Genomic DNA, 15,132 nt, shown 5'->3' with positions numbered 1-15,132 from the left:
CTAATTCATGACCCCGAGATCAAGAGTCACACGCTCCACCGCCTGAGCCACCCAGGTGACCCCTGATTAATTGAATTTGTAAACAATAATTTCCTTTTATCTGCTTTGTGGGATTATTATCTATCTATCCCTCATCATTTTAGTGGTTGCTTTGGGGCTTACAGTTTATCACAGTCGCCTTTGCGTGATAGTATACAACTTCACAGGTAGTAGGAGAGCCTTCCAGTAAAATGCTTCCATTCCTCTTTTCCTGAGCTTTGTGCCGTTTTATTGTATTTACTTTTACATGTGTTGAGCCCCACGTTTCATCATTATTAGTTTTTGCCTGGCCAATTATCTTGTAGTGAGTTTCCAGTATGAGAAAATCTTACGTACCGATCTGCGCACGTACTTAACCATTTCTGGCGCTGTACCTTCTGCGTAAAGCCATCTTTCCGCTCGCAGTCATTTTCCTTGCGCTCAGACGACGTGTAGCTTGTCTTGTGGTGTCATGTCAGCTGGTGATGAATTATTTCAGCTTTTGTGTATCATAAGAATTTTTAAATTCACTTGAGTTTTTGAAAGCTCTTTCTGCCGGGTCCAGAATTCTAGGTTGGCAGATTTTCTCTCGCCACTTTGTATCTCTCTTCTGTTTTCTTACTTGCTTTATTTTCTGAGAGAAATCTGCTGTTTTGCTAATGGTTGTCCCCTGTCCTAACATGCCTTTTCCTACCCTCTGGGGGCACAATTTTCTGTGTATCACTGGGTTCAAGCAGTGTGATTATTGTGTGTCATTTCTGGCACACTTCCTTTTTTAGTGTTTGATGTTTATTTTTGAGAGAGAGAGAGAGAGAGAGAGAGAGAGCAAGGGAGGGGCAGAGAGAGGGGGAGACATAGACTTTGAACCAGGCTCCAGGCTCTGAGCTGTCAGTACAGAGCCCGACGTGGGGCTTGAACTCACGAATAGTGAGATCATGACCCAAGCCAAAGTCGGAAACCCCACTGACACACTTCTTGTACTTGGGATTTGTTCTTCAGTCTATGGGTTTAGAGTTTTGCTCAGATTTTGGAGAAGTTTTAGCCATTATTTTCTCAACTATTCCCCTCCTTGCTTTACAGAGGCCCCGGTGACACCTGTGTTAGGCTGCTCGAACTTTCCCCCCGCTCACTGATGCTCTGTTCATCTATCTCTTTACTTAGGGGGTCTCTTCTTTCTGTGCCTTGTTTCGGGCAGTTCGTACCGTGACGCTCGCACAATCCGCATGCGCGTGCTCGTCAGTACCCGGCTGGACGGTTCAGAGGGCCCTCTGCACATCTTAGGTCTTCCATGCAGCTCTGTCTTGTGTTCGGGCGAGTGAACCCTTTCTGCTTTGTTCTGTGGACGCTTAGCACCGTCTCTTCCATCCCGGTAGTAGGTACCTTGGCCCCCTTCTTCCCTGCATCCTGGGACCTTGCTCGGTGCAGGAATCTGGGGCAGTCACAGAACTCGGGCCACTTTTTTCCCTGCCTCTGAGGAACTAGATAGATTGGTTCGCCTGTTCGTGAACCTCCTATAAATAGGCATCGCTGTGTGCTTTTGTGTCGGAGTGTTTTTGTTTAGCACAGTCATGCTTTTGATGCCCACCCGGGATGCGTGACGTCATGTGTATTAGCAGCAAGCTGTTGCGTGTACCTGAGACAGTGTTCCATGGTAGGACTATATCAGGCTTTCTCTGTCCAGTCTCCTTCTGATGGACATTTGGGTTATTTCCTCTTTGGGGCACTCTTTTTATTTTTTTATTTTTAATGTTTATTTTTGAGAGACAGAGAGAGAGAGAGACAGACAGACAGAGTGTGAACAGGGGAGGGGCAGAGAGAAAGGGAGACACAGAATCCGAAGCAGGCTCCAGGCTCTGAGCTGTCAGCACAGAGCCCGATGTGGGGCTCAAATTCACAGACCGTGAGATCATGCCCTGAGCCGAAGTGGGATGCTCAACCAACTGAGCCACCCAGGCGCCCCTGACTTTTATTTTAGTGTTTATTTATTTTTGAGAGAGAGAGAGAGAGAGAGAGAGAGAGAGAGAGAGAACATGAGCAGGGGAAGGGCAGAGAGAGAGAGGAAGACACAGAATCGGAAGCAGGTTCCAGGCTCTGAGCTGTCAGTACAGAGTCCAACGCGGGGCTCGAACCCACGAACCGTGAGGTCATGACCTGAGCCGAAGTCTGATGGTTACCCGACTGCACCGCCCAGGCGTCCCTGGGGCACTATTAAGTAAGGCAGCGCTGACCATTCTTGCACAAGACTTGTGGGCATATGCACTTATTTCTGCCTTAGCGTCTGCAGGAGTGACATTGCTGGGTCACAGAACTGGTGTAGATCTAAAAACATTTATAAGAAACTGTATTTGTATCATTGGAGTTACATTCTTGGTAACATTTCATCTCCCAGGGAGTTGAGGCTTCACCTGGTGGTCGGTGTGGGGCCTCGTGAATCCACGTGGGTGTCAGTTACTGGGTGGGGGTGGGGGACGCAGCACCACGTATCACCAATTGGATAGGAGGACTGGTGTTTGGTTTCTAAGGCAGGTTGAGGTTTTGTAAGATTATCAGATGCGGCTGTGAGCCTTGACCCTCCCAACGCGGGTTGGGTTGGTAAGTGGTTCGTTTACTCTCAGGACCAGTGTGCGTAGCGGATTCCGTGCTGTGCCAGGTTTAGGGAGGAACCATGAATCTGACACACTGGTCGTCCGTGACCGCTTCTCCTTCCACAGACGTGCACATTCCCTCGGAGAAGCCAAGGGGCCGGGATTATCAGTCACTTGGCTTCCCCTGAACACAGTGGTGCTGTTGGCCGAGCACTTCTTCCAGAGGAGCAAGCAAGCGATGAGGTCCGGGAATGCCTCTGGGGTACTTTGTCCGGGAACTAGGTGGTTGTGCGCCCACAGCGTGGGAGCTAACACGCGATCACATGAACAGCACTGATGAGTGCCGGCTCCCGACTCCCATCACCCATTTGCAGGGGGATTTGTGGGCAGGGTGGGGGGTGCGCTTCCGTGGGGGCTCTGGCGTCGAGAATGCTGACGGGGTATCCGAGGCTCCCCCGGGGAATCCCAGCGCCGGCTTCTCCTTCTTCTCTGTGTAACGGGTCAAGTTCCTCTTTTAGCTCTTCCCAAACTCCGCCTGGACGCCTTGTTTCCTGGAAGGGAAAAGAGCGAGCAAACGCCCTAGGAATTGTAGAGCTGACGGCTTCTCCTTCTGCGTTTTCAGCCAGAAGAGTTACCGAGCCTGCACAGCTTTAAGAGCACAGCCTTCAAAAAACCCAAGGTGTGCGGGGTTTGCAAGCAGGTTATTGACAGCCAAGGGATTTCATGCCGAGGTGAGTCTGTGTTTCTCATTCTCTTGCTGTGAAACCGAAACATAGCAAACAAACAAACAAACAAACAGAAGACCAAAATGAAAACCTTCTTTTGGGAGTTTCCAGAAGTTAAATCGCAGAATTCCCCTTCCTGGCCTGTGTTTATCCCCCAGCCGTGCTGGGCAGGGACCCACCGTATTTACACAGATTTGTGCCGGGAGGAAGCTCGTCCAGAAGGAGCAGAGAGTTACTGGTGTCGGGTTGGGGACAGCAGTGACCGTGCGGGCGTGACTGCCCTCTGTCCGGCCCGTGGTGTCCATGATGCTGGTCATTGAGTCGTGTGCTCTGACCCCCTAAGAGTTTGCAAATGAACGTTCTGCACCTTGGGGGCAGGGCTTGCTGTGTGGGGCGCTTCAGCCCGCTGTCAGGCGCCACTGCCGTCGGGAGACAAAGCCACCAGCTTCGCCATCTGATGCTTAAGCACCGGGCGGTCGACATGTTTGCGACATGTTTCTCCCGCTTGCGCGTTAATCAGTCTGTGACAACGGTGTGTAATGGCTCCCTTGAGCCCTGGAGTCTGGGCTGGGGGTCGTGGGTCCGCGTCACAGGGCGGGGGAGGATGGTCAGACTTCCTTCCGCAGGGTGAGGAGGTGACCCTTCCTCACAGTGCTTGCCGATGGTGCTCTCGGAGACATCAGTCTCGCGGCTGCCAGCAGTGCCCCCCTGCCCGACTCCCTAGAATCTCAAGAGACCTTGAGGCCTCTTCTTTACTAGTGTGTGGCCCTCTCCTTTCTCCCTGGAGGTGGCCTGTGTGACAGGGTCTGGGGGACCCCCTTCAACTGGTTCCCTGTGAGCTGCACCCCAGGCCAAGAGAGGTCTTGCATGGCAGGCTTTGATACTCTTTTGTTCAGGGATCACTTTGATGGCTCCCGATGTGGCCGTGACATTGTCAGGGGATAAAGGCCCGTGGAAAGACTGATCTCACGGGGGTAAATCAGGAGAGTTGGGGTATTTTCGGCATTCTGAGGACCGGGCCTTTCCCCTGCCGCATGGACACACCTGTGGACATATGGGGGCAGGATGTGGGCATGCTGCTCCCAGAGCTGGAGTCGGGAGCTCGGCAAGGTCATTGCCAGTGTAGACAGGGCCTGGCAGGGTGAGTGACTGGCTGCTCAGGGGAAATCATGGCCCTTCTGTGGTTCTGTTTGGTGCACCTGACAAAACATAGTTTGTCTCTATGTTCTCTTCCTTTTCTCAGTAAACTAGAGACAGAAAAGAGACCATGAGTCGTTTTCTGTCCTGTGATCGATACCCGTCACGTGAGTTTGCGTGTCGAGCCCCTGTGTGCGTGGCGCCCACGGACAGTAAGGCCTGCCCGTCACGTGTCATCTGAGCAGCCACACATGCGAGCTTCGTGAGGTTGTGGTGGGAGGTCCTTTCTTTGGCTCATTTCTGGAGAAGCAGTGGGTGTGCCGGAGGGGAGCATGGACGGTGGAGATTTCCCGCTCTGCCTGTCGGTGCTTGAATTTTCCTTTTGAGTGACCCTGGGTAGCATATAAGTACATGTGGAACACAGAGCTCGTTGATCGACCGGCTCAGGAAAGTGTCCAAAAGTGTTAGTGATGGTGATGGTGGTGACGTTGGTGATGGTGTTGGTGACCATGGTGATCGTGATGGTGACGATGGGACAATGGAGATGATGCTGATGGTGATGGTGGAGAAGGGTTGGGGTATATTCTGTGACTCAGGCTCATGTTTTTGCTGTTCCTTTTCTGGCTTCTTCTTGACTTTCAAATGCCTTGTTTTCACAGTTTGACCTCTTGATTTACCACATATTTTCTATGTGGCTAGGTTAGAAGAAAAAGTTTAGTTTTTAAAAAAGTTTATTGATTTTGAGAAAGAGAGAGAGCGAGCGAGTGAGTGAGCCAGGGAAGGGTAGAGGGAGAGGGGGAGAGAGAGAATCTCAAGCAGACTCTATGCTGTCAGTGCAGGGCCTGATGCGGGGTTCGAACTCACGAACCATGAGATCATGACCTGAGCCGAAATCAAGGGTCGGACACTCAACCGACTGGGCCATCGTGTGCCCCGAAAAAGCTTCATTTTTAAGAAGCGGTTACGCTTGCACATTGGGGCTATTTTATCCCTATTTCTTGAACTTTCCAGGGACATGCAGAGATGGAAATGAGGGTGTTGGTGGGGCTACGTGTCTGGTTGTGGTTCGCCTCAACCTGCTCCGAGCACGTGCGCCGGCCACAGTTAGGGTGTGTGGTAACCTGTTCCCGCGGCTCCGCCAGGTCCCCTTGGGTGGCTTGAGGGGTTCAGTTTCCACGGGTAATGCTCTCACACACCCAGTCTGGTCACATGTGAGGTAAGCCAGTGGAGGGTACAGGTGTGGGTGCCCTCGGTGTTGTGGTTCTGAGTGGGTCTGACAGATGTGAGCTTGGGGATTTCACCCAGAGGGGAAGACGGATCCGGGAGGACACGGGGCCCGGCCACGCGGCACTGATCCCGCCGGAAAGGCTTTGCGTGGATCTCAAACTGGATAGGGGAGGACAGACCGGGTGGAAAAGTGACAGAATGAAGGAAGGCTGTGGAGCGGAGCACTCTAGGGAGGAGCCTGAGGAGATGAGGCCGGAGGGAAGCGGAGGGAGGCGGTTTTGTCGGGAGGATTTGATGATGGCTTTGCCCCTTCACTAAACAACACACATTAAGCACCTGCTAGAATGACAGGATGAGAAAACTGTGCTCTGTGTGCGGAGGCTCACGGTCTGAGGGGGGAGTCTTGTCTGTGGGGGGAACACAGTCTGAGGGGGGAGTCCTATATGTGGGGGGAACACGGTCTGAGGGGGAGTTCCGTGTGTGTGGGGCTCACAGTTTGAGGGGAAGTCTTGTTTGTGAGGGGTGTCCTGTGTGTGTGGGGCTCATAGTCTGAGAGGGGAGTCCTGTGTGTGTGTGTGTGGGGGGGAACACAGTCTGAGGGGGGAGTCCTGTGGGGGGGGGCAACACAGATTGTGGGGGGAGTCCTGTGTGTGAGAGGAACACAGTCTGAGTTGGGAGTCCTGTGTGTGAGGGGCTCACAGAGTGGGGAGTCCCGTCTATGAAGCCATCCCAGTCCACAGTATGCTAAGCGATCATGGGGGAAGCTTGGGGTAGGTGGCCAATCGCTGGTATTCGCCGTCAGTGCCTGCTTTGTGCCCGATGCTGTGTTACGACCCCGGGACGCGGTGGCAGATGGGACCATCGAGTCAACTGAGAGAGCAGCGTGGCCGAGCAGTGCATGTGTCCGGTCAGGCGTCCTCGTGCTGGGGCCCCCGGTCCTGTCCGGCCTGTCCGCCCGGCCAGTTCCCAGCGACAGGGGGAGGCTGGTGAACCTGAGGCTGAGCGGCGAGGGCTGTCTCTTGCTCGGGAGGGATGTGCGGGGTGCCATGTGCAGGGTGCTGCCTGGCCTGGGCCCCGAGGCTCTGGAGGGGGTAGCCCTTCCGGGACAGCTTGGTGCCTTGGGCAGCAGGGCTGGGATTTGCACCTGCGCTTTGCAGACCCCGTATCTGCACGGGGAGCCCAGCGTGCGGCGCACAGACCCTGGGGGTGAAGGGACGCGGTGGAAGACTGGATGCCTGTCTGTCCTCCAGGCCTCAGAGCCTGAAGGAGGCACAGGCCCCACGCGGACCCTCGACCTTCTTCCAGCAGGGCTGCGCTGAGTGCAGCCCCCACTCGACCCGTGGCATTGATCTCCACTCGCTCTCTGTCTCTCTCTCTTCTTTTTTCACATTTATTTAGTTTTGAGGGAGAGAGAGGGAGACACAGCATCCGAAGCAGGCTCCAGGCTCCGAGCTGTCGGCACAGAGCCCGACACAGGGCTCGAACCCGTGAGCTGTCAGATCATGACCTGAGCCGAAGTCGGACAGTTAACCGACTGAGCCTCCCAGGCTCCCCGCTGTGAGAATAGATCTTAAGCGTTCACACACACGTCATGCGATAGACGTGATAATTAACGTGATTGTGGCAAATGCCTCACAATGTAGGCTTGTGTCAAGTATTCAAGCTGTATGTACCCTTTAAATATATACAATTTTGTCGATTATACAGCAGGAAAGCCAGAAGCAAACAGCAGCAGGGCGTGAGTGGCCGTGTTGGCTTCTGAGAAGGGTACGAGGTTAGGGCGAGGCTGGCGGTCAGAGGAAACGTGTGAAAGTCCAGCAAGCCTGTGCCGTGGAAGGTGTTACTGCGGCGACCTTGTGTGCGGTGATTGTTCGGTGGGCACGAGCCGCCCTTGCTTGTGTTCATTATGCTCTTGCGGGAGGTTGGTGGTGTACAACCTAGGACACCGTCCTGGGTGAGCTCGGTCCGGAGGAGGCAGACGGGGGCAGAGATCACTGTGAAGTGCTGAGCAGTGGGGAGTGGGAGAGGAAGGCAGGCTTGGGCTTCTGGAACACACTGACGCACTTAGCCCGGCCTAGGAGGAGTGATGGAGGGCTTCCAGGTGGAGAAGGCGGCTGCCGCTTTCAGTCTTGGAGAAAGAAATGAGTCAGTGGGACACGGAAGGGTGTGTGGGGAGCTCTAGGCAGAGACAGCGGCACGGGGCCAAGGTGGCAGGTGGAGGTGTCCGTGAAGTGCTGGGATGGGGGGGACGTGGTGGGGCCTCAGGTTGACCACCAAATCGCTACTCTGAGGACAACCCGAGGGGCCGTCCATAAAACTATGGGGGTCGCCAGCGTCTGTTCTAGAAGCAACGGCCCACCTCTTGGGTCTCCACCTTAGCGCTTGCATGGTTTGTACCACGTTGCTGTAAAGTCGACCTTTGTGAATGTCGCGGCTTTGCCTTTGGCTCTCTTCTGGCTGAGTCGGCTGGCTGTTCACCATGAATGTGTCACACTACCGTCACCCTGCCGCTGACCAGAGCCCTTTCCGGGTTGAGTTGGCCCGTGATCGTAATTATCTGCCACGGCGTGGTGGATTCCTCCAGAAGTTCGTGCCGACCCGTGGCGACAGCGTGTCTCATTTCTCCCTGCGTCTGTGGGACAGGGGTTTGGGAGGCCTGTGGCTCTAACCAGGCCTTCCGAGCTGGCTCCCTCGGTGGCTGGCGAGGCCTCAGTTCCCCCACATGAGGCTCTTTGCAGGGGCACACGGGTCCCTCGGGCCATCCTGGAAGTCTGACCACCACGAGATTCCCGTCCCAGTCCCAGGCTGCAAGCCACCCACCCCGCCAGGGCGGTTCCTCCGTGCATTTCTGCTACTTCTCACTTACGCAAGGGCCGTGGGCCTCTGCCGGACGGCTTCTGCCTCGGGACCCCCGCTGCCCTCCAGCCCCTGGCCGTGTTTCCCTCCGCGTTTCTCACCTTGAAGCCCTTTCTGGAGGCGAGCCCATTCTGATGAGGAAATCCCTCATGGCCTGTTGGCTGTGTGCACCCATTAGGACACAGAGAGTAAATATTTGTCTTTGCGGATAATCTCACAAACCTCAGAGGCAGAGAGAAACCATTCAGAAAAGAGATCCCGCGAAGATAACTACCCTGGCCATTGGTCCTGGAGATCCAGTAACCATCCGCCAGCGGCCGCCTTACTTTGAGGCATCCTCAGTCAGTCCTGCAGGGACCTGCATCAGTTCAGCGTTTCTGAGTCCAGCTCCTGGAGCAGAGAGGGACGGTGTGTGTGTGTGTGTGTGTGTGTGTGTGTGTGTGTGTGTGTGTGTGTGTGTGTGTTGGGGGAACAGTCTGGGCTTCCACATGCTAGCCGGGTTTGGGGCCTGCCTCCTGACCCCCGAGGCCTTATTCGCTCAGGACCCCGCACACTTGCGTACCTTGACATTGTGTTTGTAGTCTGAAAGTGGTCTCTTGAATGGGTCCCCTGGGCATTGCCGTCACCCCGGGAGAGGAAATGGAGGCCCAGAGAGGTCACTGGCCCGGCTCCGGGCAGTGCGGTCGATTAGGTCCTTGCCCCCCATCTCACAGCTGCCCCCTGGACCCCACGATGGGGTTCCCTGCCCCGCGGTTTCTGCCTGGCATCTGGGCACTGGCCGCGTGCCCGAGGCTCGTGGGGGCCGCTGGTGCTGTCCTGCCATCAGCCTGGCCACAGCCTCCGGAGGGCAGGCCTGCGAAATCCCCATTGGTTCCGGCTCTAAGTCTGCACCGTCGGGGGCCCCCCGGACTGACACAGTCTCTCTGCTGCTCACACAATGGCCCCAGCTGAAGGATTCCCTTGCAGGAATTCAGACGTGGATTGATTCTGACAGTGCGTTCCCAGGCCGTCCGGAAGCGCGGGGAGTGTGGCGCTCCGCTGGCAGCTTTCTCACTAAGTGACAGGCGCCAGGTCTGGCTCTGGTGGGGGGGGGGGGGGGTGGGGGGGGGGGGGGGAGGTTGTGGATTTTCTAGTTTCCCGTCCACCCATCCACAGGGAGAAGCTGGCATCCCCCCGGGCACCGAGGAGGCTTCGTACAACTCAGATCCACCACGGGTCTCCTCCCGGGATCCCGGGAGCGCCGCCCACAGCTGGGTGCCTGCACACCATGGGCACTGGGCTCTGGGCCGAAGCTTGGAGCCACTGGGTGGGGGCGGACCCCCCCCCCTGCAGCTCCGATCCCCAAGGGTCCAGAGGGTTTGTGGGTGCCAGACCTGGTGCTGCAGAACCTGCTCCACTTACACACCTTCTTTCTCTTTGTCTTGCAGCCTGCAAGTATCCCTGCCACAAGAAATGTGAAGCCAAGGTAAGCACCCGTTGAGCTCCTTCCCCGGGGGCCGTGACCCCGCCTTGGCCTTTGCCCCACGGCAGGCGGGTGCAGAAGGCGGACGCCTTGGCCTGTGGCCACAGGCGTGAAACCCTCGGGAAAGGGCTGCTAGATGCTTCGATAGCACGTATACTTTTCGTCTCTGAGGAAGCCTTAGAGCCTTGGGCTCTGTGTTCCTAATTCTAGAAAGTAAAACTCAAGAATTTGGTTTCAGATGAGAATCAAGTAATTGGCCCTGGCCTCGGCACAGGCCTCCCCCTTCTTTCTCATGATTACATCATGCCGCTTTTCGGGGCTCTGTGGGGGTGGGAATAGGGTTTAGGGCACAGGCCTGGTAGGGGGGGTTTGGGGGGCTCATTAGGGTTAGTTGTTCTTAGATCGGTTGGGGTTCTCAGGCTGTCACGGGAGTTGGGGGCCCTGAATCGGGGAGAGTTGGGCTGGGGTTTGAGTTCCTTGGAGGGCTGAGTTGCCGAGCACCCCTAGAAGCACTGGAAGTCTGGGGTGCTGGGGTGGGGTTAGGACCTCTGTGGGGCAGTGAGGAGGCCTGGAGGTGGCGGTGGGCCATCATGGGAACCCTTGGACTGAGGCTTGGTTTTCTGCCTGGGTCACGGTGTCTGCACCTCCAAGTTTTGCAGGCATGCTGGCGGTCCGCAGTGGGGCCTGAGCATGTGGCACCCCCACTCTGGCTGGCCCGCCCTGCCTTGGTGGGAGCCCCCCCCCTCCAGGTCCCGCAGGCCCCGTGGCTGGAGGTCCCAGGGGAGATGGGCTTTTGGAGAGCCTTGGGATTCTGTGGCTGCCGGGCTCCTCCTGGGCAGCTGTTGCTGGGAATTTCCGACTGGCGCCGGCTCCGGGCAGGGCTGGGTGCTGGGGGCGGGCTCACGCTTGAGCTGGCTTCTCGTGAAGTTCTATGTGGGGGGGCCAGGGATGCCGAGTCCCTTCACCCTGCCCGCCACACGCACACACATGCGCACACATGCACACAGTCACAGCCATACAGGAACACACACGCACACACATGCACGCACACGGTCACAGCCATACAGGAACGCCATGTGCACACACATGGTCACAGCCATACAGGAACGCCATGTGCACATACATGCGCACACACGCACAGTCACAGCCATACAGGAACACACATGCACACACATGCGCGCGCACACACGTCACACCTGTACAAGAATGTACACGCACACATGTACATGGTCACACCCATACAGAAACATACATGCACACACATGCGCACACGCACACGGTCACTGCCATACAGGCACACACGCACACACACATGCACGCACATGCACACACACACAGGTCACACCCATACAGGAACGCACACACACATACATGCACACACACCTCACACCCATGCAGGAATATACACACACACACATACACACACACTATTCACACAGGTCACAGTCATACTCTTCACACACAGACACATGTACTCTCACATGCACACACACATGGAAGGCTAGTCCGGCCCTGTGTTTTTTTTTCAAGGAAGAGATTAAATGAGTTTTCTTTTTAAACTTTTTGTATGGGGGATTTGGAGCGCACTGGGAGTGGAGAGGGTCACCCGGCCTGGGGGCCGGCAGCACCGTCCTCTTCGAACCCCTGGTTCCCCCACCTCTCAGAGCTGTCAGATGATGTGCATCCGAACAGCAGTGCTGGCTGTCCTGTCATCCTGTGTGTGTGCCTGGATGTGTGTGCATGTGTGTGTGTGCCTGGATGTGCATATATGTGTACATGCAGATGCATGCATGCGAGTGTGTGTTGTGTGTGTGCCACTGTGCACCTCCATCTGTGACAGTATCACAGGCCCGGCCACGCCTGCCTGACAGAGAAGAATTGAGCCCTGCTCCTGTTGGCACCGTTTCTTGAAGGGGCCCAGAGCCGGCTACTTATGGGATTGAATTCTTTGGCTCAGAGACTATACCAGAAGTCTTAGCTATCACCGATTATGGCATTTCTAGCCGCAGTAATTGGCAGTTTGCTGAGAGGTAGATAAGCGTTCTCTCTCAGTAGATCAGGGTAGGGGAAATGTATCCGTATTCGGTTTTTTCGATAGCCAGCTTTGAAAGGCAGGAGGGCATTCCACCAGCAATAACAAAGCCCCTTCTTATTCCAGATCCATAGTGCCGTTGCTGCCGCGCCTAGAGGGGCCATAAACTCCCAGCTGCCCCTGGAGATAAGGGGTGGGGGACAGTTATGTCTCCCAGGAGCCGAGATGCGGCTCTCCCAGGCAGCGTGGGTCCCTGCTTACCTCGTGTGTGTGTATGTGTGTGTGTGTGTGTGTGTGTGCACGCGCGCACGTGCAACGTGCCCAGGGCTTGCTGGCTTTCCTGACCGACAAGGGGGTACTGTGGTTTAGAACAAGGTCCAGCTGCTCACTGACCTGGGGAAGGCAGGCACGGTGGGTTCCCTCTGTGACCTCCTCAGTGAACCCCACCGTACTGTCATCGCCAAGGAGAGAGCCATCTTCCAGAAACCCAGCTGAGCCACAGGCCACAGGTCTCAGGCAGGGAAGCCGAACCACGAGTTGGGACCTAGAAGGCCGGATGGACTTAGGTCAGTGTCTTCCTGGCCGTTGGGCAGTGTGGCCCCTCAGGCAAGGCCTTGAGCTCAGGGGGCACTCGGGGCCAGTGACCCAGGTTGTGATCCCCGTGGGGGCTTCTTGTCTGCTGGAGTAAGTCTCTGGGGCTACGGTTTGTTCATGGGTCAAACAGGTGAGTGATATGTCCCCCAGTCCGCGTGGATTATGTTCTTCTCTGTTGATTATGGTAATCTTGATTATTTAGGTTTTCAGGAAGTCCCACAATCTATGTATAATGGCTGCAAAGTTTGGGATTCCAAATATTTTGCTCCCTGGGAGGCCGTGCTCATTCACTGGAGCCTTGTGCATCGTTTGGGCATCATGAGTTGGTTTTTCCCTTGGCCGCTGGTTGACTCACTGGCAGGAGCATAAGGAAGTAGGAGAAAGAACCTTTTTAGAAAGGCAGGGGATGGGGGTTCCCCGGTATCTCCCAAGTGTGCCGAAGGCGGGGTTCCACTGGGCTTTGGCGAGTGGGAGGGTAGGAGGCCCTCCCACTTGATGGCCAAGATGTGTATGGTCCAATGTGGTCCCTTCCACGTCGGCCCAGACCAGACACACGTGCTCTCAGAGGCGCCCTCAGTTCAGAGCGTTAAGTATTGAATCAGCACTCTTTCTGCAGACCTCCGGATAGTGAGGCCTCCGCGTGGGGACTGACCCGTGACATGGCAGAGCTGAACACGTGCAGGGGCTGTGGGGCAGACACCTTGTGCAGGGTCCCCCCGCCAGCCTCGGCAGAGCCACCTGCCACCTGTCTCGGGAGCCAGGCCTCTGTGCTCAGACCCCTTTGTCCCTTCCACGGTGTGCTGCCCAGGGCCAGCTCGCCGCTCCCCTTTCTGGACATGCCTTGCTGGAGATAAAGTATAGGACTGTACCTCCGTGAGTGGAGGCCCCCTTCAGGAGGGGTGAGGGGTCACCGGCTGCCGCAGGGCCTGCTTTCTGTGGCTGTCACGTGGCTGCCAAGCTGGGAGCCTTTAGCCTCCACCCCCACCTCCCCCTGCCAGATGCCGAGCTTGGTAATGGGCACGTGGCTCCTCTCCCTGAAGGTTCAGGCTGGGCTGCGGCAGCTCAGCCCTCGGCTCCTGCCTCTGCCGGCCTCACGTGCTAGTGATGCCTGTGTTATGGCCATGGTTGGTGCAGGAGTTGCCACGAGGCCCAGAGCCCGAGATGTCCTCAGAAACCACTGTCATGCCTGTCCTTGGTGTTGCCAGGTGTCCACTGGTGTAAGCGAGACGTTGTAACCATGAACTTACACCTGCTGGTTCCCCTGCTTGCGAGTGTCCCCGGTGTGGTCCTTCGGGCGCTCCCCTCATCGGACCCGCAAGCGGGGACTGTCACTGGCCACTGCGTCAGGGGTGTCAGATTTTTGCCGTCCGTGCACTCTTCCTGGATTGGCTGTGGAGCTGGGGCCTCGCCACCCCCAGCCCGCACCCTCTGCTTCTTCTCCGAAACAGCGGGAGGCTCCAGGCCTGGTCCCGCGGTGTCTGCTTCTGTCCCAGGGATGATGCCTGTGGGGATGTCTGTCCCCCTCCCCCCCCCCCCCCAACCCAGGGCTTTGCTCGGATCCTTCCTCTCCAGTGTGAGCCTGGAGTTCTGGGCAGTGCTAGTTTCTCAGGCTGCCTTTGGAAGTGCCAGCAGGGCTGGGGGCACGTCTCCGGGACTCTGTTGGTGGCGGGGCTCTGGGCCTGTGGGGACGACTGGATTTTTGATGAATCCCGGAATCGCTGGCATTAGTGTGTGGTGAGGTCCCTGCTCTTGCCTCGGTCACTGGTTTTCCTCAAAGGGCTTGGCTCAGCCTCTGAAGTCAGCTCCACGAGAGGGGAGGTGCAGAGCCGCAGCCGTTTAAATGTGGACATTCTGGAAGGTTCCTGGGAGCACGGCCCTTCCTGCCTTGTCACACTTGGCCTGAGTGTCTTATGCTTTACAGAGACCCCTCGAACGGAGGCCTGCGTGACAGATTAGCCAGTGTCCTGTGTCCCCTGCATCTGTGGGACGTGGGGGAGCGGGACGAATGGCAGCAGTAATGGTTTGACAGGCTGCTGGGGGCGCGTGGCCCTCGACTGTGGACAAAACCAAGAAGGAGCGCTCCTCTAAGACTTTCCTTCTTTCTAAGCGTCAGTGACCGGATTCACCGGTTTGCGAAACTCTGTCCTCACGCCTGCTCTCCGTCTGGGAGAACGGCAGTGGAAGATAGAACTTTCCACGTGTAGCCATCAGAAGCAGCCCGCAAAACCGGGGGGCCCACAGAGACACCCCGGGCCTGAGCTTGACTGCCCCATGGAAGCTATAGCTCTGGCCGTGGTCCCTTTCATCACGAAATCGGAACACAGGCATCTTTCACGAGCGGTTCCGAGAACCAGCTTCAGCAGCCTGGGGGGGCCTTCTGGAGGGAGCGTCTCCGCCTTGAACTGGAGTACTGGGCTCATTTGCATCCTGCGTCCTAGAAACAGGTGTATTTCTCTGCAGCTGCGGTAACTGGAGACTATACTCTCTGCGGTCACG

At 56.4% G+C, this 15,132-nt stretch overlaps 1 protein-coding gene across 1 annotated transcript in view; it reads left to right on the top strand.

Annotated features, from left to right (window-relative positions):
- The window catches only part of TNS3 (tensin 3), a 216,139-nt gene that overhangs the window by 42,841 nt on the left and 158,166 nt on the right, over nt 1-15,132 (top strand). Inside the window, exons 3-4 of the mRNA XM_042927325.1 lie at nt 3,226-3,334; nt 9,976-10,013. Of these exons, the coding sequence (XP_042783259.1) occupies nt 3,226-3,334; nt 9,976-10,013 (147 nt within the window). The remainder of the gene's footprint in view (nt 1-3,225; nt 3,335-9,975; nt 10,014-15,132) is intronic.

Source organism: Panthera leo, chromosome A2 (assembly GCF_018350215.1).
Source record: "Panthera leo isolate Ple1 chromosome A2, P.leo_Ple1_pat1.1, whole genome shotgun sequence".
Classification (NCBI taxonomy): domain Eukaryota; kingdom Metazoa; phylum Chordata; class Mammalia; order Carnivora; family Felidae; genus Panthera; species Panthera leo.
Note: the sequence above shows the minus strand (reverse complement) of the source record. Positions and strands in the feature narration are given on the sequence as shown.